The sequence below is a fragment of the Phocoena phocoena genome, chromosome 4, assembly GCF_963924675.1.
Source record: "Phocoena phocoena chromosome 4, mPhoPho1.1, whole genome shotgun sequence".
In the NCBI taxonomy this organism is placed as follows: domain Eukaryota; kingdom Metazoa; phylum Chordata; class Mammalia; order Artiodactyla; family Phocoenidae; genus Phocoena; species Phocoena phocoena.
Window position 1 is genome coordinate 62,567,308 of NC_089222.1, and position 27,964 is coordinate 62,595,271.

General features: G+C 39.8%; 1 protein-coding gene across 4 annotated transcripts in view; it reads right to left on the bottom strand.

Moving 5' to 3' along the window:
• PARL (presenilin associated rhomboid like) overlaps positions 1-27,964 on the bottom strand; it is a 64,691-nt gene that overhangs the window by 24,242 nt on the left and 12,485 nt on the right. For all 4 annotated transcript variants that reach the window (XM_065876267.1, XM_065876271.1, XM_065876269.1 and 1 more), the window contains exon 4: positions 27,690-27,738. In XM_065876267.1, the coding sequence (XP_065732339.1) occupies positions 27,690-27,738 (49 nt within the window). The remainder of the gene's footprint in view (positions 1-27,689; positions 27,739-27,964) is intronic.

The following is a 27,964-nucleotide window of genomic DNA, read 5'->3' on the forward strand; positions in this document are numbered from 1 at the left end:
TATATAATGAAAAAAGGGTCAAAAAAATCTTGATATCCATGAAGAAAATATAACAATTACAAACATATATGCTTCTAACAGTAGAAACCCAAAATATATGAAGTAAAAATTGACAGAACTTAAGGGAAAAATAAATGACTCAGTAATAGCTGGGAGACTTCAATACCTCATTTGTAATAATGGATAAAACTAGATTACCAGCAAAGATGGAGAGACCTGAATACTATAAACAAACTAGACCTAACAGACATCTACAGAATACGCCACTCAACAGAATACAGTCTTCTCAAGTGCACGTGGAACATTATCCAGGATAGACCATATGTTCAGCCACAAAACAAGTCTCAATAAATTTCCAAACTGAAAATTTCAAAACTGAAATTATAAACAGTAGGTTCTGACAACAATGGAATAAAATTACAAGTCAATAATACATTTGTAAAATTCACAAATACGTGGAATTAACACACTCCTAAATAACCAATGGGTCAAAGAAGAAATCACAAGGAAAATTCAGAAGTACTTTGTGATGAATGAAGACAAAAATATAACATACCTGCTATGAACTGAACTGTGTCCCCCGAAGATTCATATGTTGAAGCCTTAACCCCTAATGGGATGTATTTGGGGATGGGGCCTTAGGAGGTAATTAGATTTAGAGGAGGCTGAGGTAGGGCCTTCATGATGGGATTAGTGTCCTCATAACAGATACCAGAGAGCTTGCTCTTGCTCTCTCTACCTGCCATATGAAGACACAGCAAGGTGGCAGTCTACAAGCTAATAAAGTTCTCACCAGAAACCGACCATGCTGGCACGTTGATCTTAAACTTCTAGCCCCCAGAATGTGAGAAAATTAATTTCCGTTGTTTAAGCCACCTGATGTATGGGATTCTGTTTTGGCAGATCAAGCTAACTAAGACAATACTAAAACTTACAGGATACAGCAAAAACAGGGCTGTGAATGCCTACACTAAAAAAGATCTCCAAGCGGGGGCTTCCAGGAAGATGGCAGAAGAGTAAGACACGGAGATCTCCTTCCTCCCCATAGATACACTAGAAATACATCTACACGTGGAACAACTCCTACAGAACACCTACTGAACGCTGGCAGAAGACCTCAGACCTCCCAAAAGAGGGGATTAAGAGCGCTGCTTAAAGGAGCTCCAGAGACGGGCGCGAGCCACGGCTTAAAGCACGGACCCCAGAGACGGGCATGAGATGCTAACGCTGCTGCTGCCGCCACCAAGAAGCCTGTGTACGAGCACAGGTCACTATCCACACCCCCCTTCCGGGGAGCCTGTGCAGCCCGCCACTGCCAGGTTCCCGGGATCCAGGGACAACTCCCCCAGGAGAACGCACGGCGCGCCTCAGGCTGGTGCAACGTCACGTCACGCCGGCCTCTGCCGCCGCAGGCTCGTCCCGCACTCCATGCCCCTCCCTCCCCCCAGCCTGAGTGAGCCAGAATCCCCGAATCAGCGGCTCCTTTAACCCCGTCCTGTCGGAGCAAAGAGCAGACGCCCTCCGGCGACCTACACGCAGAAGCGGGGCCAAATCCAAAGCTGAGGCCCTGGGAGCTGTGAGAACAAAGAGAAAGGGAAATCTCTCCCAGCAACCTCAGGAGCAGCGGATTAAAGCTCAACAATCAACCTAATGTACCCCGCATCTGTGGAATACCTGAATAGACAACGAATCATCCCAAATTGAGGAGGTGGGCTTTGAGAGCAAGATTTATGATTTTTTCCCCTTTTCCTCTTTTTGTGAATGTGTATGTGTATGCTTCTCCGTGAGATTTTGTCTGTATAGCTTTGCTTCCACCATTTGTCCTACGGTTCTATCCGTCTGTTTTTGTTTTTTTTCTTAATATTTTTTTATTTTAATAGCTTTTTTATATTTTATATTATTTTATTTTACTTTATCTTCTTTCTTTCTCTTTTTCCTTCCTTCCTCCCTCCCTCCCGACCTCCTTTCTTCCTTCCTTTCTTTCTTTCTTCTTCGACCAATTCTTTCTTTCTACTTTTCCTCCCTTTTATTCTGAGGCGTGAGGATGAAAGGATCTTGGTGCTGCAGCCAGGAGTCAGTGCTGTGCCTCTGAGGTGGGAGAGCCAACTTCAGGACACTGGTCCACAAGAGACCTCCCAGCTCCACATAATATCAAACGGCGAAAATCTCCCAGAGATCTCCATCTCAACACCAGCACCCAGCTTCACTCAATGACCAGCAAGCTACAGTGCTGGACATCCCATGCCAAAAAAGTAGCAAGACAGGAACACAACCCCACCCATTAGCAAAGAGGCTGCCCAAAATCATAATAAGTCCACAGACACCCCAAAACACACCACCAGACGTGGACCTGCCCACCAGAAAGACAAGACCGAGCCTCATCCACCAGAACTCAGGCACTAACTAGTCCCCTCCACCAGGAAGCCTACACAACCCACTGAACCAATCTTAGCCACTGGGGACAGACACCAAAAACAACGGAAACTATGAACCTGCAGCCTGCAAAAAGGAGACCCCAAACACAGTAAGATAAGCAAAATGAGAAGACAGAAAAACACACAGCAGATGAAGGAGCAAGATAAAAACCCACCAGACCTAACAAATGAAGAGGAAATAGGCAGTCTACCTGAAAAATAATTCAGAATAATGATAGTAAAGATGATCCAAAATCTTGGAAATAGAATAGACAAAATGCAAGAAACATTTAACAAGGACCTAGAAGAACTAAAGATGAAACAAGCAACGATGAACAACAAAATAAATGAAATTAAAAATACTCTAGATGGGATCAATAGCAGAATAACTGAGGCAGAAGAACGGATAAGTAACCTGGAAGATAAAATAGTGGAAATAATTACTGCAGAGCAGAATAAAGAAAAAAGAATGAAAAGAACTGAGGACAGTCTCAGAGACCTCTGGGACAACATTAAATGCACCAACATTCGAATTATAGGGGTTCCAGAAGAAGAAGAGAAAAAGAAAGGGACTGAGAAAATATTTGAAGAGATTATAGTTGAAAACTTCCCTAATATGGGAAAGGAAATAGTTAATCAAGTCCAGGAAGCACAGAGAGTCCCATACAGGATAAATCCAAGGAGAAATAAGCCAAGACACATATTAATCAAACTGTCAAAAATTAAATACAAAGAAAACATATGACAAGCAGCAAGGGAAAAATGACAAATAACACACAAGGGAATCCCCATAAGGTTAACAGCTGATCTTTCAGCAGAAACTCTGCAAGCCAGAAGGGAGTGGCAGGACATATTTAAAGTGATGACAGAGAAAAACCTGCAACCAAGATTACTCTACTCAGCAAGGATCTCATTCAGATTTGATGGAGAAATTAAAACCTTCACAGATAAGCAAAAGCTGAGAGAGTTCAGCACCACCAAACCAGCTTTAAAACAACTGCTAAAGGATCTTCTTTAGGCAAGAAACACAAGAGAAGGAAAAGACCTACAACAACGAACCCAAAACAATTAAGAAAATGGGAATAGGAACATACATATCGATAACTACCTTAAATGTAAATGGACTAAATGCTCCCTCCAAAAGACACAGATTGGCTGAATGGATACAAAAACAAGACCCATATATTTGCTGTCTACAAAAGACCCACTTCAGACCTAGAGACACATACAGACTGAAAGTAAGGGGATGGAAAAAGATATTTCACGCAAATGGAAACCAAAAGAAAGCTGGAGTAGCAATTCTCATATCAGACAAAACAGACTTTAAAATAAAGAATATTAGAAGAGACAAAGATGGACACTACATAATGATCAAGGGATGAATCCAAGAAGAAGATACAACAATTGTAAATATTTACGCACACAACATAGGAGCACCTGAATACATAAGGCAAATACTAACAGCCATAAAAGGGGAAATCGACAGTAACACATTCATAGAAGGGGACTTTAACATCCCACTTTCACCAATGGACAGATCATCCAAAATGAAAATGAAAATAAATAAGGAAACACAAGCTTTAAATGATACATTAAACAAGGTAGACTTAATTGATATTTATAGGACATGCCATCCAAAAACAACAAAAGACACATTCTTCTCAAGTGCTCATGGAACATTCTCCAGGATAGATCATATCTTGGGTCACAAATCAAGCCTTGGTAAATTTAAGAAAATTGAAATTTTATCAAGTATCTTTTCTGACCACAATGCTATGAGACTAGATATCAATTACAGGAAAAGATCTGTAAAAAATACAAACACATGGAGGCTAAACAATACCCTACGTAATAACGAAGTGATCACTGAAGAAATCAAAGAGGAAATAAAAAAATACCTAGAAACAAATGACAATGGAGACACGACGACCCAAAATCTATGGGATGCAGCAAAAGCAGTTATAAGAGGGAAGTTTACAGCAATACAATCCTACCTTAAGAAACAGGAAACATCTCGAATAAACAACCTACCCTTGCACCTAAAGCAATTAGAGAAAGAACAAAAAACACCCAAAGTTAGCAGAAGGAAAGAAATAATAAAAATCAGATCAGAAATAAATGGGGCTTCCCTGGTGGCACAGCGGTTGAGAGTCAACCTGCCGATGCAGGAGACCCGGGTTTGTGCCCCGGTCCGGGAAGATCCCACATGCCGCGGAGTGGCTGGGCCCGTGAGCCATGGCCGCTGAGCCTACGCGTCCAGAGCCTGTGCTCCGCAACGGGAGAGGCCACAACAGTGAGAGGCCCGCATACCGCCAAAAAAAAAAAAAAACAAAAACAAAGAAAGAAATGAAAAATAAAAGAAGGAAACGATAGCAAAGATCAATAAAACTAAAACCTGATTCTTTGAGAAGATAAACAAAATTGATAAACCATTAGCCAGACTCATCAAGAAAAAAAGGGAGAAGACTCAAATCAATAGAATTAGAAATAAAAAAGGAGAAGTAACAACTGACACTGCAGAAATACAAAAGATCATGAGAGATTACTACAAGCAACTCTATGCCAATAAAATGGACAACCTGGAAGAAATGGACAAATTCTTAGAAAGGCACAACCTGCCAAGACTGAATCAGGAAGAAACAGAAAACATGAACAGACCAATCACAAGCACTGAAATTGAAACTGCGATTAAAAATCTTCCAACAAACAAAAGCCCAGGACCAGATGGCTTCACAGGCGAATTCTATCACACATTTAGAAAAGATCTAACACCTATCCTTCTCAAACTCTTCCAAAATATAGCAGAGGAAGGAACACTCCCAAACTCATTCTACGAGGCCACCATCACCCTGATACCAAAACCAGACAAGGATGTCACAAAGAAAGAAAACTACAGGCCAATATCACTGATGAACAAACATGCAAAAATCCTCAACAAAATACTAGCAAACAGAATCCAACAGCACATTAAAAGGATCATACACCATGATCAAGTGGGGTTTATTCCAGGAATGCAAGGATTCTTCAATATATACAAATCAATAAAGGTGATACACCATATTAAAAAACTGAAGGAGAAAAACCATATGATCATTTCAATAGATGCAGAGAAAGCTTTCGACAAAATTCAACACCCATTTATGATAAAAACCCTGCAGAAAGTAGGCATAGAGGGAACTTTCCTCAACATAATAAAGGCCATATATGACAAACCCACAGCCAACATCGTCCTCAATGGTGAAAAACTGAAAGCGTTTCCACTAACATCAGGAACAAGACAAGGTTGCCCACTCTCACCACTCTTATTCAACATAGTTTTGGAAGTTTTAGCCACAGTAATCAGAGAAAAGGAAATAAAAGGAATCCAAATTGGAAAAGAAGAAGTAAAACTGTCACTGTTTGCAGATGACATGATACTATACATAGAGAATCCTAAAGATGCTACCAGAAAACTACTAGAGCTAATCAATGAATTTGGTAAAGTAGCAGGATACAAAATTAATGCACAGAAATCTCTAGCATTCCTATACACTAATGATGAAAAATCTGAAAGTGAAATCAAGAAAACACTCCCATTTACCATTGCAACAAAAAGAATGAAATATCTAGGAATAAACCTACCTAAGGAGACAAAATTCCTGTATGCAGAAAATTATAAGACACTGATGAAAGAAATTAAAGATGATACAAATAGATGGCGAGATATACCATGTTCTTGGATTGGAAGAATCAACATTGTGAAAATGACTCTACTACCCAAAGCAATCTACAGATTCAATGCAATCCCTATCGAACTACCACTGGCATTTTTCACAGAACTAGAACAAAAAATTTCACAATTTGTATGGAAACACAAAAGACGCCGAACAGCCAAAGCAATCTTGAGAATGAAAAACGGAGCTGGAGGAATCAAGCTTGCTGACTTCAGACTATACTACAAAGCTACAGTAATCAAGATAGTATGGTAGTGGCACAAAAACAGAAAGATCAATGGAAAAGAATAGAAAACCCAGAGATAAACCCACGTACATATGGTCACCTTATCTTTGATAAAGGAGGCAGGAATGTACAGTGGAGAAAGGACAGCCTCTTCAATAAGTGGTGCTAGGAAAACTGTACAGGTACATGTAAAAGTATGAGATTAGATCACTCCCTAACACTCTACTCAAAAATAAGCTCAAAATGGATTTAAGACCTAAATGTAAGGCCAGACACTATCAAACTCTTAGAGGAAAACATAGGCAGAACACTTTATGACATAAATCACAGCAAGATCCTTTTTGACCCACCTCCTAGAGAAATGGAAATAAAAACAAAGATAAACAAATGGGACCTAATGAAACTTCAAAGCTTTTGCACAGCAAAGGAAACCGTAAACAAGACCAAAAGACAACCCTCAGAATGGGAAAAAATATTTGCAAATGAAGCAACTGAGAAAGGATTAATTTCCAAAATTTATAAGCAGCTCATGCAGCTCAATAACAAGAAAACAAACAACCCAATCCAAAAATGGGCAGAAGACCTAAATAGACATTTCTCCAAAGACATACAGACTGCCAACAAACACATGAAAGAATGCTGAACATCATTAATCATTACAGAAATGCAAATCAAAACTACAATGAGGTATCATCTCACACCAGTCAGAATGGCCATCATCAGAAAATCTAGAAACAATAAATGCTGGAGAGGGTGTGGACAAAAGGGAACCCTCTTGAACTGTTGGTGGGAATGTAAATTGATACAACCGCTGTGGAGAACAGTATGGAGGTTCCTTAAAAAACTACAAATAGAACTACTATATGACCCAGCAATCCCACTACTGGGAATATACCCTGAGAAAACCATAATTCAGAAAGAGTCATGTCCCAAAATGTTCATTGCATCTCTATTTACAATAGCCAGGAGATGGAAGCAACCTAAGTGTCCATCATTGGATGAATGGATAAAGAAGATGTGGCACATATATACCATGGAATATTACTCAGCCATAAAAAGAAACGAAATTGAGCTATTTGTAATGAGGTGGATAGACCTAGAGTCTGTCATACAGAGTGAAGTAAGTCAGAAAGAGAAAGACAAATACTGTATGCTAACACATATATATGGAATTTAAGAAGAAAAAAACGTCATGAAGAACCTAGGGGTAAGACAGGAATAAAGACACAGACCTACTAGAGAATGGACTTGAGGATATGGGGAGGGGGAAGGGTAAGCCGTGACAAAGCGAGAGAGAGGCATGGACATATATACACTACCAAACGTGAAACAGGTAGTGGGAAGCAGCCACATAGCACAGGGAGATCAGCTCGGTGCTTTGTGACCGCCTGGAGGGGTGGGATAGGGAGGGTGGGAGGGAGGGAGACACAAGAAGGAAGAGATATGGGAACATATGTATATGTATAACTGATTCACTGTTATAAAGCAAAAACTAACAAACCATTGTAAAGCAATTATACTCCAATAAAGATGTAAAAAAAAATCTCTCTAAGCAATAACCTAAGGTTCCACTTTAATAAACTAGGAGGAAAAAAAGAGCAAAGTAAACCCAAAGCAAGCAGAAGGGAATAATAAAGAGTCTGGATAAACAAAGTAGAGAATAGAAAAACAGAGAAAAATCAATGAAACTGAAAGTTGGTTCTTTGAAATGATCAACAAAATTGACAAACCTTTAGCTAGACTGACAAAGAAAAGAAGAAAAGACTCAAAGTCACTAAAATCAGGAAAGAAAGCAGAATGATACCACTTACCTTACAGAAATAAAAAGGATTCTAAGAAAAATTTTAAAAAAACAAAAACAAAAAAAAAGGATTCTAAGGATAGTATGAACAATTATATACCAACAAATGAGAACAACCTAGATGAAACTGACAAATTCCGGGAAAGACACAAAGCACTGAAACTGACTCAAGAAGGAATACAGAATCTGAATAGGCCTTTTTTTTTTTTGGCCTACCTGTGTGTGCCCCTCACTGCTGTCGCCTCTCCCGTTGCAGAGCACAGGCTCCAGATGCGCAGGCCCAGCGGCCATGGCTCACGCGCCCAGCCGCTCCACGGCATGTGGGATCCTTCTGGACTGGGGCACGAACCCATGTCCCCTGCATCAGCAGGCGGACTCTCAACCACTGCACCACCAGGGAAGCCCTGAATAGGCCTTTTTTATAGGTAAAGAGATTGAATTAATAATCAAAAAACTTCCCATAAAGAAAAGCCCAAGACCAGATAGCTTTATTAGTATACTACTTCCCTAGAACTGCTATAATAAATTACCACAAACTCAGTGGCTTAAAAGAACAGAAATGTATTCTCTTACAGTTCTCGAGGTTAGAAATTTGAAATCAAATTGTCAGCTACGTCATGCTTCCTTATGACTCTAGGGAAGACTCCTTCCTTCCTTCTTCCTAGATTCTGGTAGCTCTCGGCATTGCTTGGCTTATAGCAGCATCACTCCAGTCTCTGCCTCCATCTGTTCACAGGGCCTCCTTTTCGTTATGTGCCATTTGTCCTATTCTCTTGTTATAAGGACACAAATCTTTGGATTTAGGGCCTACCTTAATCTAGTATGATCTCACTATTTCAATTAAGATAACACTGAGTTTCTGGGTTACCTTATTTCAAATAACACTGTGAGTTTCTGGGTGGACATGAATTCTGGGGAACACTATTCAACTTACTACAACTGATGAATTATAGCAAACATAACGGAGAATCAACATCAATTCTTTTCAAACTCTTCCAAAAAAAAAAGAAAAGAAACATTTCTCAACTCATTCTATGCAGCCAGTATTACCTTGACATCAAAACCAGACAAAGACATCACAAGAAAATGACCAATATCCTTTATGAACACAGATGGAAAATCCTCAAGAAAATACTACCAAATCAAATCCAGCAGAATATAAGAAATTATAAACAATGACCAAGTGGAATTTATTCAGAAAGGCAAAATTGGTTCAACATATAATAATCAATGTAATAGTCCATATTAACAAAGTTGGAAGACTCACAATTACCAGTTTGAAAACTTAGAAGTACAAATCTACAGTAATCAAGGCAGTATGTCATAAGGATACACATATAGACCAATGGAATAGAATTGAGAGTTCAGAAGTACATCCATACATCTATGTCAGCTGGGTTTTTTTTTTTTTTTTACTGTGGTCCCAAGACAATTCAATGGGAAAAGAATAGTCTTTTTAACAAATGGTGCCAGAGCAAGTAGATATCCACCAGCAAAAGAATGAATATGGACACCTTCCTCAAACTGAATACAAGCGTTAGTTAAAAATGAATCAAAGACCTAAATGTAAAAGCTAAAACTATAAAATCTTAGAAAAAAAATAGGTGTAAACTTTTGTGACCATGGATTAAGCCACAGTTTCCTTGATATAACACTTAAAGCACAATAAAATAAAAAAGATAAAATGGATTTCATTAAAAAGTTCATGCTGCAAAGAACACTACTGAAGTGATGACAGCCCACAGAATAGGAAAAAATATTTGCAAATCATATATCTAATAAAGGTCTAGTATCCAGAATATATAAAGAACTCTTAAAACTCAACAAAAAGACAACTCAAAAAATGGACAAAGTGGGACTTCCCTGGTGGTCCAGTGGTTAGGACTCTGCACTTCCACTACAGGGGGCGTGGGTTCGACCCCTGGTCAGGGAACTAAGATCCCACTTGACATGTGGCGTAGCCAAAAAAAATAAAATAAAATAAAGGATTTAAACACATTTCTCCAAAGAATAAATGGACAATAGCACATGAAAAGATGCTCAGCATTACTAGTCATTAGGGAAACGTAGGCAAAACTATGAGATACCACTTGCCACACATTAGGATGGCTATTGTTTAAAAAAAGAAAAAAAGGAAAATAACAAGTATTAGCAAGGATATGGAGAAACTGGAACTCCTGTATTGATACATTGCTGGTGGGAATGTAAAATAGTGCAACTACCGTGAAAATTCAACAGTTTCTCAAAAAGTTAAACATAGAATTACCATTTGATGCAGCAATTCCATTTCTAAATATATACTCCAGAGAATTGAAAGTAGGGACTTAAAACAGAAAAACAGACTTACAGTGAATGTTCTTAGCAGCATTACTCACGATAGCCAAAAGGTGAAACAAACCAAATGCCCATCAACAGATGACTGGATAAACAAAATGCAGTGTATCCATACAATGCAATATTATTCTGCCTTAATACAAAGGGGAAAAGACTGTCTCTTCAGCAAGTGGTGTTGGGAAAGTGGGACAGCCGTGTGTAAACCGATGAAGTCAGAACACTCTCACCACACACAAAAATAAACTCAAAATGGTTAAAGGCTTCAACGTTAAGACATGACACAATAAAACTCCTAGAAGAGATCACAGGCAAAACATTCTCTAACATAAATCATACCAATGTTTTCTCGGGTCAGTCTCCCAAGGCAATAGAAATAAAAACAAAAATAAACAAACAAGTCCTAATCAAACTTACAAGCTTTTGCACAGCAAAGGAAACCATGAACAAAACAAATAGACAACCTACAGAATGGGAGAAAACATGTGCAAACAATGCAACTGACAACAGCTTAACTTTCAAAATATACAAACAGTTCATAAAACTCAACAACAAGAAAACAAACAGTGGTTAGTGGTTTCACTGCTGAGGGCCAGGGTTTAATTGTTGATCAGGGAACTAAGATCCCACAAGCAACGTGGAAGGGCCAAAAAAAGAAACAAACAAAAAGCATAAGACTTAAATAGACATCTCTCCAAAGACGACATAGAGGTGGCCGACAGACCCACAAAAGGATGCTCAACATCGCTAATTATTAGAGATACGCAAATCAAAACTAAAACTGCACCGGGAGCTTCAAGATGGTGGAAGAGTAAGACATGGAGATGACCTTCCTCTCCACAAATACATCTACACGTGGAACAGCTCCTATACAACACCTACTGAACGCTAGCAGAAGACCTCAGACCTCCCAAAAGGCAAGAAACTCCCCACGAACCTGGGTAGGGCAAAAGAAAAAAGAAAAAACAGAGACAAAAGAATAGGGATGGGACCTCAACCACTGGGAGGGAGCTATGAAGGAGGAAAGGTTTCCACACACTAGGAAGCCCGTTCGCAGGAGGCGACTGCGGGTGGCGGAGGAGGGGAGCTTCAGAGCCACAGAGAAGAGAGCAGCAACAGGGGTGCAGAAGGTACAGTGGAGAGGTTCCCACACAGGATCGGTGCCGACCAGTACTCACCAGCCTGAGAGGCTTGTCTGCTCACCCAGTGGGGCGGGTGGGGGGCTGGGAGCTCAGGCTCGGGCTTGGCAGGTCGGATCCCAGGGAGAAGACTGGGGTTGGCTGCGTGAACACAGCCTGAAGGGGGCTAGTGCGCCTCGGCTAGCCAGTAGGGAGTCCGGGAAAAAGTCTGGACCTCCTGAAGAGGCAAGAGACTTTTTCTTCCCTCTTTGTTTCCTGGTGCGCGAGGAGAGGGGATTAAAAGCTCCGCTTAAAGGAGCTCCAGAGACAGGTGTGAGCCGCGGCAATCAGCGTGTAGGCATGGGACGCTAAGGTTGCTGCTGCCGCCACCAAGAAGCCTGTTGCAAGCACAGGTCACTCTCCACACCCCCGCTCCCGGAGCCTGTGCAGCCCGCCACTGCCAGGGTCCTGTGATCAGGGACAACCTCCCCAGGAGAACACACGGCGCGCCGCAGGCTGTTGCAATGTCACGCTGGCCTCTGCTGCCGCAGGCTCTCCCTGCATCTGTACCACTCCCTCCCCCCGGCCTGACTGAGCCAGAGCCCCCAAATCAGCTGCTCCTTTAACCCCGTCCTGTCTGAGCAAAGAACAACGCCCTGAGGCGACCTACATGCAGAGGCGGGGCCAAATCCAAACCTGAACCCGGGAGCTGTGAGAACAAAGAAGAGTAAGGGAATTTCCCCCAGCAGCCTCAGGAGCAGCGAATTAAATCCCCACAATGAACTGGATGTACCCTGCATCTGTGAAATACCTGAACAAACAACGAATCATCGCAAATTGAGGAAGTGGACTTTGGGAGCCAAAGATATATTTTTTTCCCCTTTTTCTCTTTTTGTGAGTGTGTACGTACATGCTTCTGTGTGTAATTTTGTCTGTATAGCTTTGCTTTTACCATTTGTCCTAGGGTTCTGTTCATCCAGTTTTTTAAAAATTTTTTCTTAATAATTATTTTTTATTTTAATAACTTCATTTTATTTTATCTTTCTACTTTTTCTCCCTTTTATTCTGAGCCGTGTGGATGAAAGGCTCTTGGTGCTGCAGCCAGGAGTCAGTGCTGTGCCTCTGAGGTGGGAGAGCCAACTTCAGGACACTGGTCCACAAGAGACCTCCCAGCTCCACATAAGATCAAATGGCAAAAATCTCCCAAAGATCTCCATCTCAACGCCAAGACCCAGCTTCACTCAATGACCAGCAAGCTACAGTGCTGGACATCCTATGCCAAAAAACTAGCAAGACAGGAACACAACACCATCCATTAGCAGAGAGGCTGCCTAAAATCATAAGGCCACAGACACCCCAAAACACACCACCAGACATGGACCTGCCCACCAGAAAGACAAGATCCAGGCTCATCCACCAGAACACAGGCACGAGTCCCATCCACCAGAAAGCCTACACAACCCATGGAACCAACCTTAGCCACTGGGGACAGACACGAAAAACAACAGGAACTACGAACCTGCAGCCTGCGAAAAGGAGACCTCAAACACAGTAAGTTAAGGAAAATAAGAAGACAGAAAGAAACACAGCAGATGAAGAAGCAAGTTAAAAACCTACCAGACCTAACAAATGAAGAGGAAATAGGCAGTCTACCTGAAAAAGTATTCAGAATAATGATAGTAAACATGATCCAAAATCTTGGAAACAGAATAGAGAAAATACAAGAAATGTTTAACAAGGACCCAGAAGAACTGAAGAGTAAACAAACAATGATGAACAACACAATAAATGAAACTAAAAATTCTCTAGAAGGAATCAACAGCAGAATAACTGAGGCAGAAGAACGGATAAGTGACCCGGAAGATAAAATAGTGGAAATACTGCACAGCAGAATAAAGAAAAAAGAATTAGAAGAACTGAGGACAGTCTCAGAGACCTCTGGGACAACATTAAACGCACCAAAATTCGAATTATAGGGGTCCCAGAAGAAGAAGAGAAAGAGAAAGGGACTGAGAATATATTTGAAGAGATTATAGGTGAAAACTTCCCTAATATGGGAAAGGAAATAGTTAATCAAGTCCAGGAAGCACAGAGAGTCCCATACAGGATAAATCCAAGGAGAAACACTCCAAGACACATATTAATCAAACTATCAAAAATTAAATACAAAGAAAACATATTAAAAGCAGCAAGGGAGAAACAACAAATAACACACAAGGGAATCCCCATAAGGTTAACAGCTGATCTTTCAGCAGAAACTCTGCAAGCCAGAAGGGAGTGGCAGGACATATTCAAAGTGATGAAGCAGAAAAACCTACAACCAAGATTACTCTAACCAACAAGGATCTCATTCAGATTTGATGGAGAAACTAAAACCTTTACAGATAAGCAAAAGCTGAGAGAGTTCAGCACCACCAAACCAGCTTTAAAACAACTGCTAAAGGATCTTCTCTAGGCAAGAAACACAAGAGAAGGAAAAGACCTACAATAACAAACCCAAAACAATTGAGAAAATGTGAATAGAAACATACATATCAATAATTACCTTAAATGTAAATGCATTAAATACTCCAACCAGAAGACATAGACTGGCTGAATGTATACAAAACCAAGACCCAAGTATATGCTGTCTACAAGAGACCCACTTCAGACCTAGGGACACATACAGATTAAAAGCGAGGGGATGGAAAAAGATATTTGAGGCAAATGGAAATAAAAAGAAAGCTGGAGTAGCAATTCTCATATCAGACAAAACAGACTTTAAAATAAAGACTATTACAAGACACAAAGAAGGACACTACATAATGATCAAGGGATCGATCCAAGAAGAAGATATAACAATTGTAAATATTTATGCACACAACATAGGAACACCTCAATACATAAGGCAAATACTAACAGCCATAAAAGGGGAAACTGACAGTAACACTATCATATTAGGGGACTTTAACACCCCACTTTCACCAATGGACAGATCATCCAAAATGAAAATAAATAAGGAAACACAAGCTTTAAATGATACATTAAACAAGGTAGACTTAATTGGTATTTATAGGACATTCCATCCAAAAACAACAGAAGACACATTCTTCTCAAGTGCTCATGGAACATTCTCCAGGATAGATCATATCTTGGGTCACAAATCAAGCCTTGGTGAATTTAAGAAAACTGAAATCATAGCAGGTATCTTTTCCGACCACAACACTATGAGACTAGATATCAATTACAGGAAAAAATCTGTAAAAAATACAAACACATGGAGGCTAAACAATACGCTACTTAATAACCAAGAGATCACTGAGGAAATCAAAGAGGAAATCAAAAAATACCTAGAAACAAATGACAATGAAAACACAATGACCCAAAACCTATGGGATGCAGCAAAAGCAGTTCTAAGAGGGTCATTTATGGCAATACAATGCTACCTCAAGAAAAAAGAAACATCTCAAATAAACAACCTAACCTTACACCTAAAGCAATTAGAGAAAGAAGAACAAAAAACCCCAAAGTTAACAGAAGGAAAGAAATCATAAAGATCAGATCAGAAATAAATGAAAAAGAAATGAAGGAAACGATAGCAAAGATCAATAAAACTAAAAGCTGGTTCTTTGAGAAGATACACAAAATTGATAAACCATTAGCCAGACTCATCAAGAAAAAAAGGGAGGGCTTCCCTGGTTGCGCAGTGGTTAAGAATCTGCCTGCCAATGCAGGTGACACGGGTTCGATCTCTGGTCCAGGAAGATCCCACATGCCGAGAAGCAACTAAGTCCGGAAGCCACAACTACTGAGCCTGCACTCTAGAGCCCGAGAGCCCCAACTTCTGAGCCCATGTGCCACAACTACTGAAGCCTGTGTGCCCTAGAGCCTGTGCTCTGCAACAAGAGAAGCCACTGCAATGAGAAGCCTGCACACCGCAACGAAGAGTAGCCCCCGCTCGCCACAACTAGAGAAAGCCTGCATGTAGCAAAAAAGACGAGACACAGCCAAAAATAAATAAATTTTAAAAAAAAAAGGGAGAAGACTCAAATCAATAGAATTAGAAATAAAAAAGAAGAAGTAACAACTGACACTGCAGAAATACAAAGTATCATGAGACATTACTACAAGCAACTTTATGCCGATAAAATGGACAACCTGGAAGAAATGGACAAATTCTTAGAAATGCACAAGCTTCCGAGACTGAACCAGGAAGAAACAGAAACTATGAACAGACCAATCACAAGCACTGAAATTGAAACTGCGATTAAAAATCTTCCAACAAACAAAAGCCCAGGACCAGATGGCTTCACAGGCAAATTCTATCAAACATTTAGAGAAGAGCTAACACCTATCCTTCTCAAACTCTTCCAAAATATAGCAGAGGGAGGAACACTCCCAAACTCATTCTAAGAGGGCACCATCACCCTAATACCAAAACCAAAGATGTCACAAAGAAAGAAAACTACAGGCCAATATCACTGATGAACATAGACACAAAAATCCTCAACAAAATACTGGCAAACAGAATCCAGCAGCATATTAAAAGGATCATACACCATGATCAAGTGGGGTTTATCCCAGGAATGCAAGGATTCTTCAATATATGCAAATTAATCAATGTGATACACCATATTAACAAACTGAAGGAGAAAAACCAAATGATCATCTCAATAGATGCAGAAAAAGCTTTTGACAAAATTCAACACCCATTTATGATAAAAACCCTGCAGAAAGTAGGCATAGAGGGAACTTTCCTCAACATAATAAAGGCCATATATGACAAACCCACAGCCAACATCGTCCTCAATGGTGAAAAACTGAAAGCGTTTCCACTAACATCAGGAACAAGACAAGGTTGCCCACTCTCACCACTCTTATTCAACATAGTTTTGGAAGTCTTAGCCAATCAGAGAAGAAAAAGAAATAAAAGGAATTCAAATCGGAAAAGAAGAAGTAAAGCTGTCGCTGTTTGCAGATGACATGATACTATACATAGAGAATCCTGAAGATGCTACCAGAAAACTACTAGAGCTAATCAATGAATTTGGTAAAGTAGCAGGATACAAAATTAATGCACAGAAATCTCTAGCATTCCTATACACTAATGATGAAAAATCTGAAAGTGAAATCAAGAAAACACTCCCATTTACCATTGCAACAAAAAGAATAAAATATCTAGGAATAAACCTACCTAAGGAGACAAAAGACCTGTATGCAGAAAATTTTAAGACACTGACGAAAGAAATTAAAGATGATACAAATAGATGGAGAGATATACCATGTTCTTGGATTGGAAGAATCAACATTGTGAAAATGTCTCTACTACCCGAAGCAATCTACAGATTCAATGCAATCTCTATCAAACTACCACTGGCATTGTTCACAGAACTAGATCAAAAAATTTCACAATTTGTATGGAAACGCATAAGACCCCAAATAGCCAAAGCAATCTTGAGAAAGAAAAACGGAGCTGGAGGAATCAGGCTCCCTGACTTCAGACTATACTACAAACCTATAGTAATCAAGACAGTATGGTAGTGGCACAAAAACAGAAATACAGATCAATGGAACAGGATAGAAAGCCCAGAGATAAACCCATGCACATATGGTCACCTTATCTTTGATAAAGGAGGCAAGAATATACAGTGGTTAAAAGTCAGCCTCTTCAATAAGTGGTGCTGGGAAAACTGGACAGCTATATGTAAAAGTATGAAATTAGAACACTCCCTAACACCATACACAAAAATAAATTCAATATGGATTAAAGACCTAAATGTAAGGCCAGACACTATCAAACTCTTAGAGGAAAACACAGGCAGAACACTCCATGACATAAGTCACAGCAAGATCCTTTTTGACCCACCTCCTAGAGAAATGGAAATAAAAACAAAAATAAACAAATGGGACCTAATTAAGCTTCAAAGCTTTTGCACAGCAAGGGAACCATAAACAAGACCAAAAGACAACCCTCAGAATGGGAAAAAGTATTTGCAAAGGAAGCAACTGACAAAGGATTAATTTCCAAAATTTATAAGCAGCTCATGCAGCTCAATAACAAGAAAACTAACAACCCAATCCAAAAATGGGCAGAAGACCTAAACAGACATTTCTCCAAAGAAGATATACAGATTGCCAACAAACACATGAAAGAATGCTGAACATCATTAATCATTACAGAAATGCAAATCAAAACTACAATGAGATATCATCTCACATCAGTCAGAATGGCCATCATCAAAAAATCTACAAACAATAAATGCTGGAGATGGGCTTCCCTGGTGGCGCAGTGGTTGAGAGACAGCCTGCCAATGGAGGGGACGCGGGTTCGTGACCTGGTCTCTGAGGATCCCACATGCCGCGGAGTGGCTGCGCCCATGAGCCATGGCTGCTGAGCCTGCGCGTCCGGAACCTGTGCTCCTCAATGGGAGAGGCCCGTGTACCGCAAAATAAATAAAATAAATAAATAAATAAATGCTGGAGAGGGTATGGACAAAAGGGAACCCTCTCGCACTGTTGGTGGGAATGTAAATTGATACAGCCACTATGGAGAGCAGTATGGAGGCTCCTTAAAAAACTAAAAATATTAACTACCATACAACCCAGCAATATATATATCCCACTACTGGGAGATATATATATATCCCACTACTGGGCATATACCCTGAGAAAACCATAATTCAAAAAGAGTCAGGTACCAAAATGTTCATTGCAGCTCTATTTACAATAGCCAGGACATGGGAGCAACCTAAGTGTCCATCAACACATGAATGGATAAAGAAAATGTGGCACATATATACAATGGAATATTACTCAGCCATAAAAAGAAACGAAATTGAGTTATTTGTAGTGAGGTGGATGGACCTAGAGTCTGTCATACAGAGTGAAGTAAGTCAGAAAGAGGAAAACAAATACCGTATGCTAATACATATATATGGAATCTAAGCAAAAAAAAAAAGTCATCAAGAACCTAGAGGCGGACTTCCCTGGTGGCGCAGTAGTTGAGAGTCCGCCTGCCGATGCAGGCGACATGGGTTCATTCCCCGGTCTGGGAAGATCCCACATGCTGCGGAGCGTCCTGAGCCCGTGCTCCACAGGAGAGGCCACAGCAGTGAGAGGCCCGTGTACCGCAAAGAAAAAAAAAAGAACCTAGGGGCAAGACGGGAATAAAGACACAGACCTACTAGAGAATGGACTTGAGGATATGAGGAGGGGGAAGGGTAAGCTGTCACAAAGTGAGAGAGTGGCATGGACATATATACACTACGTAACATAAAATAGATCGCTAGTGGGAACCAGCCGCATAGCACAGGGAGATCAGCTAGGTGGTTTGTGACCGCCTAGAGGGGTGGGATAGGGAAGGTGGGAGGGAGGGAGATGCAAGAGGGAAGAGATATGGGAACATATGTATATGTATAACTGATTCACTTTGTTATAAAGCAGAAACTAACAAACCATTGTAAAGCAATTATACTCCAATAAAGATGCTTAAAAAAATAAATAAATAAAACACTAAAACTACAATGAGGTACCACCTCACACTGGTCAGAATGGCCATCATTATAAAGTCTACAAGTAACAAATGCTGGAGAGGGTGTGGAGATAAAGCAACCCTCTTATACTGTTCGTGGGAATGTAAGATTTTGCATTCACTGTGGAAAACAGTATGGAGGTTCCTCAGAAAACCAGAAACAGAATTACCATATGATCCAGCAATCCCACTCCTGGTCACATATCCAGACAAAACTATAACTCAAAAAGATACATGCACCCACTATGTTCACAGCAGCACTATTCACAATAGCCAATACATGGAAACACCTGAATGTCCATCAATGGATGAATGGATAAAGAAGACATGGCACATATATACAATGGAATACTACCCAGCCATAAAAAAGAATGAAATAATGCCATTTGCAGCAACATGGATGCAACTAGAGATTATCATACTAAGTGAAGTCAGTCAGAAAGAGAAAGACAAATATATGATATCACTTATACGTGGAATCTAAACTATGATGCAAATGAACCTATCTATGAAACAGAAACAGACTCACAGACGTAGAGAACAGACCTGTGGTTGCCAAGGGGGAGGAGGCTGGGGGAGGGATGGAGTGGGAGGTTGGGGTTAGCAGATGTGAGCTTTTATATATAGAATGGATAAACAACAAGGTCCTATTGTATAGCAGAAAGAGCTATATTCAATATTCTATGATAAACCATAAAAAAGAATATTTTTAAAAAGGAATGTATATATATATAACTGAATCACTTTGCTGTATAGCAGAAATTAACGTAACATTGGAAATCAACTATACTTCAATTTTAAAAATAACTGAAAAAACAATGCAATATTATTCAGCCTTAAAAACGAATGAAATTCTGATATGTGCTAAAATGTGGATGAACCTGGAAAACAGTATGCTAAACAACAGAAGCCAGACACAAAAACATATTTTATAATTCCACTTATATGAAGTGTAGGCAAACTCACAGAAACAGAAAGTAGAATGGTGGTTACCAAAGGCTAAGGGGCAGGGGAAATGGGAAGTTATTGTTTAATGGGTACAGAGTTTGTTTGGGATGCTGAAAAGTTCTAGAAATGGACAGTGATGACGGTTGCACAACACTGTGAAGGTACTTGATGCCACTGAATTGCACACTTTACGGCATGGCTAAAATGATAGATTTTATGTTATGTATATTTTACTACAATAAAAAAATACCAAAAATATTGTAGTTGATGATATATTAGAAAAAGACAAGCAATAACAAATGGAATCCTCATACACTGCCTAAGGGAATATAAAATGGTGCAGCCACTTTAGAAAACAATTTGGCATTCTTCAGAAAGAAAACAGGGAAAAGTGGATATTCACACTCAAAAGAATAAACTTGGACTCTTACCTTACACCCTACACAAAAATTAACTAAGAATTAATTAGAGGCCTAAAGGTAAGACCCAAAACTTTAAAACTTCTAGAAGAACACAGGGGAAAAGCCTCATAACATTGGATTTGGCAATGATTTCTTGGCTATGACACCAAAAGAGCAAAAATAGACAAATGGGACATCAAACCTAAAAGCTTTTGTGCAAAGGACACAATCAACAGAGTGAAAGGTAACCTACAGAACAGGAGAACATATTTGCAAGTCATCTATCTGATAAAGGGTTAATATCTAGAACATATAAAGAATTCCTACAACTCAACAACAAAATTCAACCTGATTAAAGTGAGCAAAGAACTTGAACATTTATCCAAAGATGATATTCAAATGGCCAACCAACATATGAAAAGATGAGCAACACAGCTAACTAGAGAAGTGCAAATCAAAATCACAATGTGTCACCTCACACCCATTAGGATGGCACCCATTTTTTAAAAAACCATAAACAGAAAATATCAAGTGCTGACAAGGATGCAAAGAAATCAGAACCGTTGTAGGATTGTAAAATGATGCAAACACTATAGAAAACAGTATGGAGCTTCCTCAAATAATTAAAAATAGAACTACCACATAGTTCAGCAATCCTACTTCTGGGTATATATCCAAAAGAATTGAAAGCAGGGACACAAAGAGATTTGCACACCCATGTTCCTAGCAGCACTACTCACAATAGCCAAGAGGTGGAAGCAACCCAAATGGCCATCGAAGAATGAAAGGATAAACAAAATGTGGTGTATACACACAAAGGAATTAATTATTCAGCCTTAAAAAAGGAAATCTTGTCACATGTTACAACATGGATGACCCTTGAGGACATTACGTTAAGTGAAATAAACCAGTCAAAAAAGACAAGTATTGTGTGATTCCACTTATATGAGTTATCTAAAGTACTGAAATTTATAGAAACAAAAAGTGGCATGAGGGCTTCCCTGGTGGCGCAGTGGTTGAGAGTCCACCTGCCGATGCAGGGGACACGGGTTCGTGCCCCAGTCCGGGAAGATCCCACATGCCGCAGAGCAGCTGGGCCCGTGAGCCATGGCCGCTGAGCCTGCGCGTCCAGAGCCTGTGCTCTGCAACGGGAGAGGCCACAACAGTGAGAGGTCCACATACCACAAAAAAAAAAAAAAAAAAAAGTGGCATGATAGTTACCAGGAGATGGGGAAGGTAAAAAAAAGGAAATTGTTGTGTAATGGGTATAGAGTTTCAGTTTTACAAGATGAAAAGAGTTTTGGAGGTGTTTCATAACAATGTGAATATAATTAACTCTACTAAGCTATACACTTAAAAATGGTTTAAATGGTGCATTTTATGTGTTTTTTTACCACAGTTTTTAAAAAGTTAAACAGAGTACCATATGACCCAACAATTCCACTTCTAGGTATATTAGCAAGAGAAATGAAAACATATGTCCACACAAAACATATATATGAAAATTCATAGCAGCATTATCATAGTATTAAGCCAAAAAGTAGAAACAAATGTCCACCAACAGATGAATGAATAAATAAAATGTGATGTATCCATATAATGGAATATTATTTAGCCATAAAAAGAAATATGTATTGACACGTGCCACTATGGATGAACTCTGAAAACATTACGCTAAGTGAATGCAGCAGCCACAAAACGCCTCATATTTATGTGGTTCCATTTTTATGAAGTGTCCAGAACAGACAAATCCACAGAGAAAGAAAGTAGGTGTCTAGGGCTGAGGGGAGGAGGGGAATAGGGAGTGACTGCTAATGGCTATAGGGTTTCTTTCTGGGGTAATGAAAATGTTCTGGGAGTAGGTGATGGTGACAGTAGCACAACCTTGTAAATATAATAAAAACCACTGAATTGTATAGCTAACCCTTGAACAACATGAGTTTGAACTGCACAGGTCCACCTTACAAATATTTTTTTTTTAAGTGCTACGGTACTACATGAGCCATGGTTGGTTGAATCCACGGACGCATAACAGTGGACAGAGTGCAGACTATAAAGTTATACACAGATTTTCAACTGTGTGGAGGGTCAGCAACCCTAACCTCTGCATTGTTCAAGGGTCAACTGTGCTTTTAAATGATGAATTTTAGGACATGTGAATTATACCTTGATTTAAAAAAAAAAAATACACTGATTTGGGAAGCACTACTGGGGGTTCAGTAGCTTCAGCCTATTTTCCTCCAAGGAAGGGGGTACAATCTCTTTCTCTCTTTTCCTAAAAAATAAAAAAAAAAGACTATCCCAGTTGGAGTCTAACAGCTAAGTACAGCATCCCTTCTGTTTGAGGTGGGCCAGCTCACCCCTCCACTGCTCCTCTATCTGAATGAACCTGGCTAGTCCAGACAATGACAAGCACACACACCCACAGCAGCCAAACAACTGAGTTCAAGCGGTCCTCAGGTTCCCTGGGAGCCAGGACTACAAGCACTGGGATCATTCTGTCGGCCTCACACAGTGGCTATAATTTCCCCTTCTGGGGAGTATCCACAAAACAAGTTAAGGACTGGTTCCACAGCTTCCTGAAATCGAGAGGAAATCCAAAGAGACTATCCATCTTCCATCCTCCTATGAAAGCAAGACTAAAGACAACCTAAATATTCATTAACGTAAGACTTGTTACAATAGTATTCATTTGCACGAACTGCTGCAATGCCATTAAAAAGAATGACCCTGGAGTGCTGGTAATTTCCATTTCTTGATCTGGGTGCTAGTTATGTGGATGTGCTCAGTTTGTGAAAATCAGTTGTACATCTGACATGTGCATGTTCTTCTATGTATATTATACTTCAATAAAATACTTTTAAAAAGCACACAGGGGGCTTCCCTGGTGGCGCAGTGGTTGAGAGTCCGCCTGCCGATACAGGGGATGCGGGTTCGTGCCCCAGTCCGGGAAGATCCCATATGCCGCGGAGCGGCTGGGCCCGTGAGCCATGGCCGCTGAGCCTGCGCATCCAGAGCCTGTGCTCCGCAACAGGAGAGGCCACAACAGTGGGAGACCCGCATACTGGGAAAAAAAAAAAAAGCATACAATAGACCTACTTGTATCGATATGGAATGTCCTTTAAAATACTAAGTGAAAAAAAATAAAGGTGTAGAGGAGGTGTGGAGGTGTAGAGGAGTATACATTACATGCTACCGTTTGTGTTTAAACCAGTCAGATACAGATATAAATGTCTATATATAAACAGGTGCTTTGGAAGAATACACAAGCAGCTAAAAAGGCAATGGTTATGGGGGTGGAACTGGACGGCTACAGTGAGAGAGATTGATTTTTTTATTTTACATATTCTCTATTTTAATGTTACTATGCACATTTATTCATTTTACAATGACAAACTATAAACCGAGTAGCCGAAAACGTCCCTCTTTCTTCACTGAATGCCAGCCTGCTGCCTTGGGACAATTTGCTGCAATTTGGTCTATGAATTAGCACTCAGATACCTGAGATGGGGAAAGGCAGTGTGGTTTATCAGAAAGGTAATTAGTGGTGGTTTGCTATAGCAGAAAGTGAATGGATATAATAAAACGCATATTATTTGAACTAAGGAGTTTGTTTCCCATCTCCAGCCTTTCTAGCTGTGTGATCTCAGACAAGTTATTTAACCTCTCTGAGCCTCACTTACCCCATCTGAACAATGAGGATACCAGTAACAGGGCTCTTAAGGACTTCCCTGGTGGCACAGTGGTTAAGAATCCACCTGCCAATGCAGGGGACATGGCCCTGGTCCAGGAAGATCCCACATGCCACAGAGCAACTAAGCCCATGTGCCACAACTACTGAACCTGCACTCTAGAGCCAGCGAGCCACAACTACTCAGCCCGCGTGCTGCAACTACTGAAGCCCACATGCCTAGAGCCCGTGCTCTGCAGCAAAGAGAAGCCACTCCAATAAGAAGCCCATGCACCACAACGAAGAGTGGCCCCCGCTCGCCACAACTAGAGAAAGCCCACGCGCAGCAACAAAGACCCAACGCAGCCAAAAATAAATAAATAATTTATTTTTAAAGAAGATTAATAATAAGGATTAACAATAATATGTGTGTCCGTAAAGTACCTAACATAGTACTTGAAGCCTAGCTGGCACTCAAGCATTAGTTTTGTTATCCTTTCCCCAGAAATAACTAAAACTATGACGAGTGCCTCACAGGCATCTCTAAAAGCTAGAAATGTAGGGGAAATACTCTCCTTGGGGGTTGCCTGGGACCTCTACTACAGGCTTAAAAGCCTTGCAGAGGGTTTCCCTGGTGGCACAGTGGTTGAGAGTCTGCCTGCCGATGCAGGGGACACAGGTTCATGTCCCAGTCCGGGAAGATCCCCCATGCCACAGGGCGGCTGGGCCCGTGAGCCATGGCCGCTGAGCCTGCACGTCTGGAGCCTGTGCTCCGCAACGGGAGAGGCCACAACAGTAGAGGCCCACGTACCGCAAAAAATAAAAAATAAAAAGCCTTGCAGAGCAAGACAATACAGGAGACTAGCTGAAATATAAAAGTACCAGGGACAAGCCTAACTTTGAAGAATGCTACTTGATGCTCCCCCTTCATCCTACAAACACCAAGTGAACTTATAACAACTTTTTCAGAGCAATGTGAAGTTTGGGGAGATATGTCTGTGTAACAATTAAGACAAAAAAAAAAAAATCCCTAAACCAGATAAGAAAAAAAAAAAGATTAAGGGATTAAGACCAGTTCTCTGGTAGACCTTGACAAAGTGATTTCCAGGGACAGATTGAGCTAGAAGAGTCAAAAACTAGGGACTCCAAAACTGCTATCAGCTCTAAGGGAGGTTTTTCACCTCACCACTGGATTCCACGTTAAAGATAAAGTAAATTACAGGTATCCCTTATGATTTGAACTGTTCTTATCCAAACCTAGGACTCAAAAGAGATATGCATAAATTTGAGATATCCCTTGTTACACCTCAAGCTCAGGAAACAAATGCATTTGGATAGAACATTTTGATGTCTGAATTTGCTATAACCAAAATCTTGCCAAATCCATGAGCACATTAGGTTCAGATAGCAAGGAATTCTTACATGAAATGTTTGGTGTAAAACTGCAAAATCTTTAACCTGCTACAGCTTTCAAGCTGCCAGGGTCTAGGTGTGAATACTACAGAGCAAAGAAGCACACTAGTCTCACAGAGCTTTGAAACTTTCTAGGTCAGTGGCCTAAACACTTGTCAAGTTCTTTCAAAATACAAAAAGAAAAACACTCAGAGAACAGCTACAATCCAAGGAAAATATGGCACAGAATGAATCTGTCACCCCATCCTCAATAAAAGCCAGGAGCTGAGCGAAACTCACTTAGAATCAGCCTAAAGGAAGCAATCGAGGGGCTAAGCAAGGTCAGTGGAATGAACTGGCACCTCTGAAAAGAGACAAGATATAACTAAAGCACAAGTTTATTAACCATTGAAATTTTAGTACATAGCTAACTGATTATAAAGCACCAGCAGCAGTGAGGCTAGATTCACTGCTACCAGAATAATTATTTCCTGAAGGAGTCTGAGATGACACTGAACAGATCAAAGAGCATTTCCTCAGCCTTTAAAAGTCACTTAGCTAACCTGACAATAAGTATTTAAGGTCTTTAGCATGACCATTCACATTTATGTGGTTCGAAGTACTTTATACTCAAGCTGCTGGTTACACTGCAACGTCACCTAAGGGAAAGAATTCTGATTTTTAATTATCTCCAAATACCAACTTCTTTGGATAAACCATTTCCTGGAATGAAAAAGGTTTTAAATTCTGGTCCCAGGTTTCCTCAAATGTTAAATGACAAAATCTTCACAATCTTCAAAGAACACTAAGTATCAACTAATTGTGAGATACTTTGAAAATATCAAAAGAAATCAAAACTTTGCTACCCTAAGGAAAGGCTATTAATTTTCAGAAAACAAGCAAACAAACCAAAAATCCCAATTAATTCCAAAGGAAACATGTGTTATTACATAGCTATTTTTGAAGTTATATTTATTAAGACCTCACTAACTAATCAATTATACAGTATGGCAATATACTTTGAAAAATCTCAATCTTTTGATTCAAGATCTCGTCAACATTCATTCACTCAACAGATTTTAATTGAATGCCTTTACTGTGTGCCAGGTATGTGCTAGGAACTATAGTAAAATGAATCTCATCATTGTCCTCAAAGATGATACATGTACAATTATATAAGGCAGGTTGTGTTATAAGTGATTAAAAAGTGCAATGAGTTCAGATAAAAAGCACTTCCCGCAGGAAGCAATGTCTAAACCATAAGCTTGAAGACAGGATCAGGTTCCACCAAGGAGAGAGAAAAATTAAACCTCCCAGACATAGTCTGAATGAAGAAACATAAGCACCTTTTCTCCACTTAAGTAGGTATAGAAAATTAAGAGTACCATTAAATCTAACCATATTTAAGGAAAAGCAGTATTTTGCTATTTCTCTAGGAAGATTTTTTTCCCTATCTGCACAATTGTTAAAGAACTTACAAATCCATTTCCCCAAATTTCTCAAAATAACTAAGTCCATAATATATTGCACAAGTGTTACCTTGAAGAGCCAGATCTGTCTTCCATAAAAATTTTTAAAAAATTATCATGGTGATATACATGTTATGCTTACATTTAAAGAAGATTTTATAAACAGCATGGTATAGAAAAGAGAAAACCGGCTTTAGGATGAGACAGGCCTGGGTTTTGAAACTCAGCTCTTACTTACTAGCAGTGTGACCTTCGAAAAGTTCCTTCTCTGAAAGCCAGTTTCCTTATCTGTAAAAAGGGAGATAACTACCCTGTAAGCAACCCTGTGAGGTACAGAGAGAATATGTATAAAGCATGCTGCATAAAGAAGGTACTTAATCAATGTCCCCTTTAGTTACTTTAATGGGAAAGTAATAATTACTCATAACCTATTTCACAAGCTAGGATTTTACAACAAAGATAGATCATTTGATCAGTATCATACTAGATCAAAATTAGAAAATAACTGACCCAGAGCCTCATGTATACCTTTATGCCACACTACTTTCAAACCATTACATTAGCCTGAAGGTACAGAAACTCTGTCTTCTAAACCACTGATGAGCATGGTACAAAAGCCATTGACTATGACATACTGTACCTTTTGGTTTGATTTCTCTTCCCTTGAATGGCTAAAACGTGTAAGCTAACACAAACCTGTCACAGTCCGCTGGCCATCACTTAGGTTATTCCACCACTTGTTAATCTAAAACAGAAGAAAAATTGCATATCACCATATGGTAACTAATTTCAGGCTATGTGAATGAAAAGCAAGAAAGAAAATCCTTTGTGCATAAATGAAAGAGTCCTCATCTATAAAAATCTCTACTGAACAACAGACATAACAAATATGTGATAGAGTGGAAAACACAGGTGTTTTACAGTCAGACAGCCTGCATTCTCTACACAAAGTCACTGATAAGCTCTGTGAC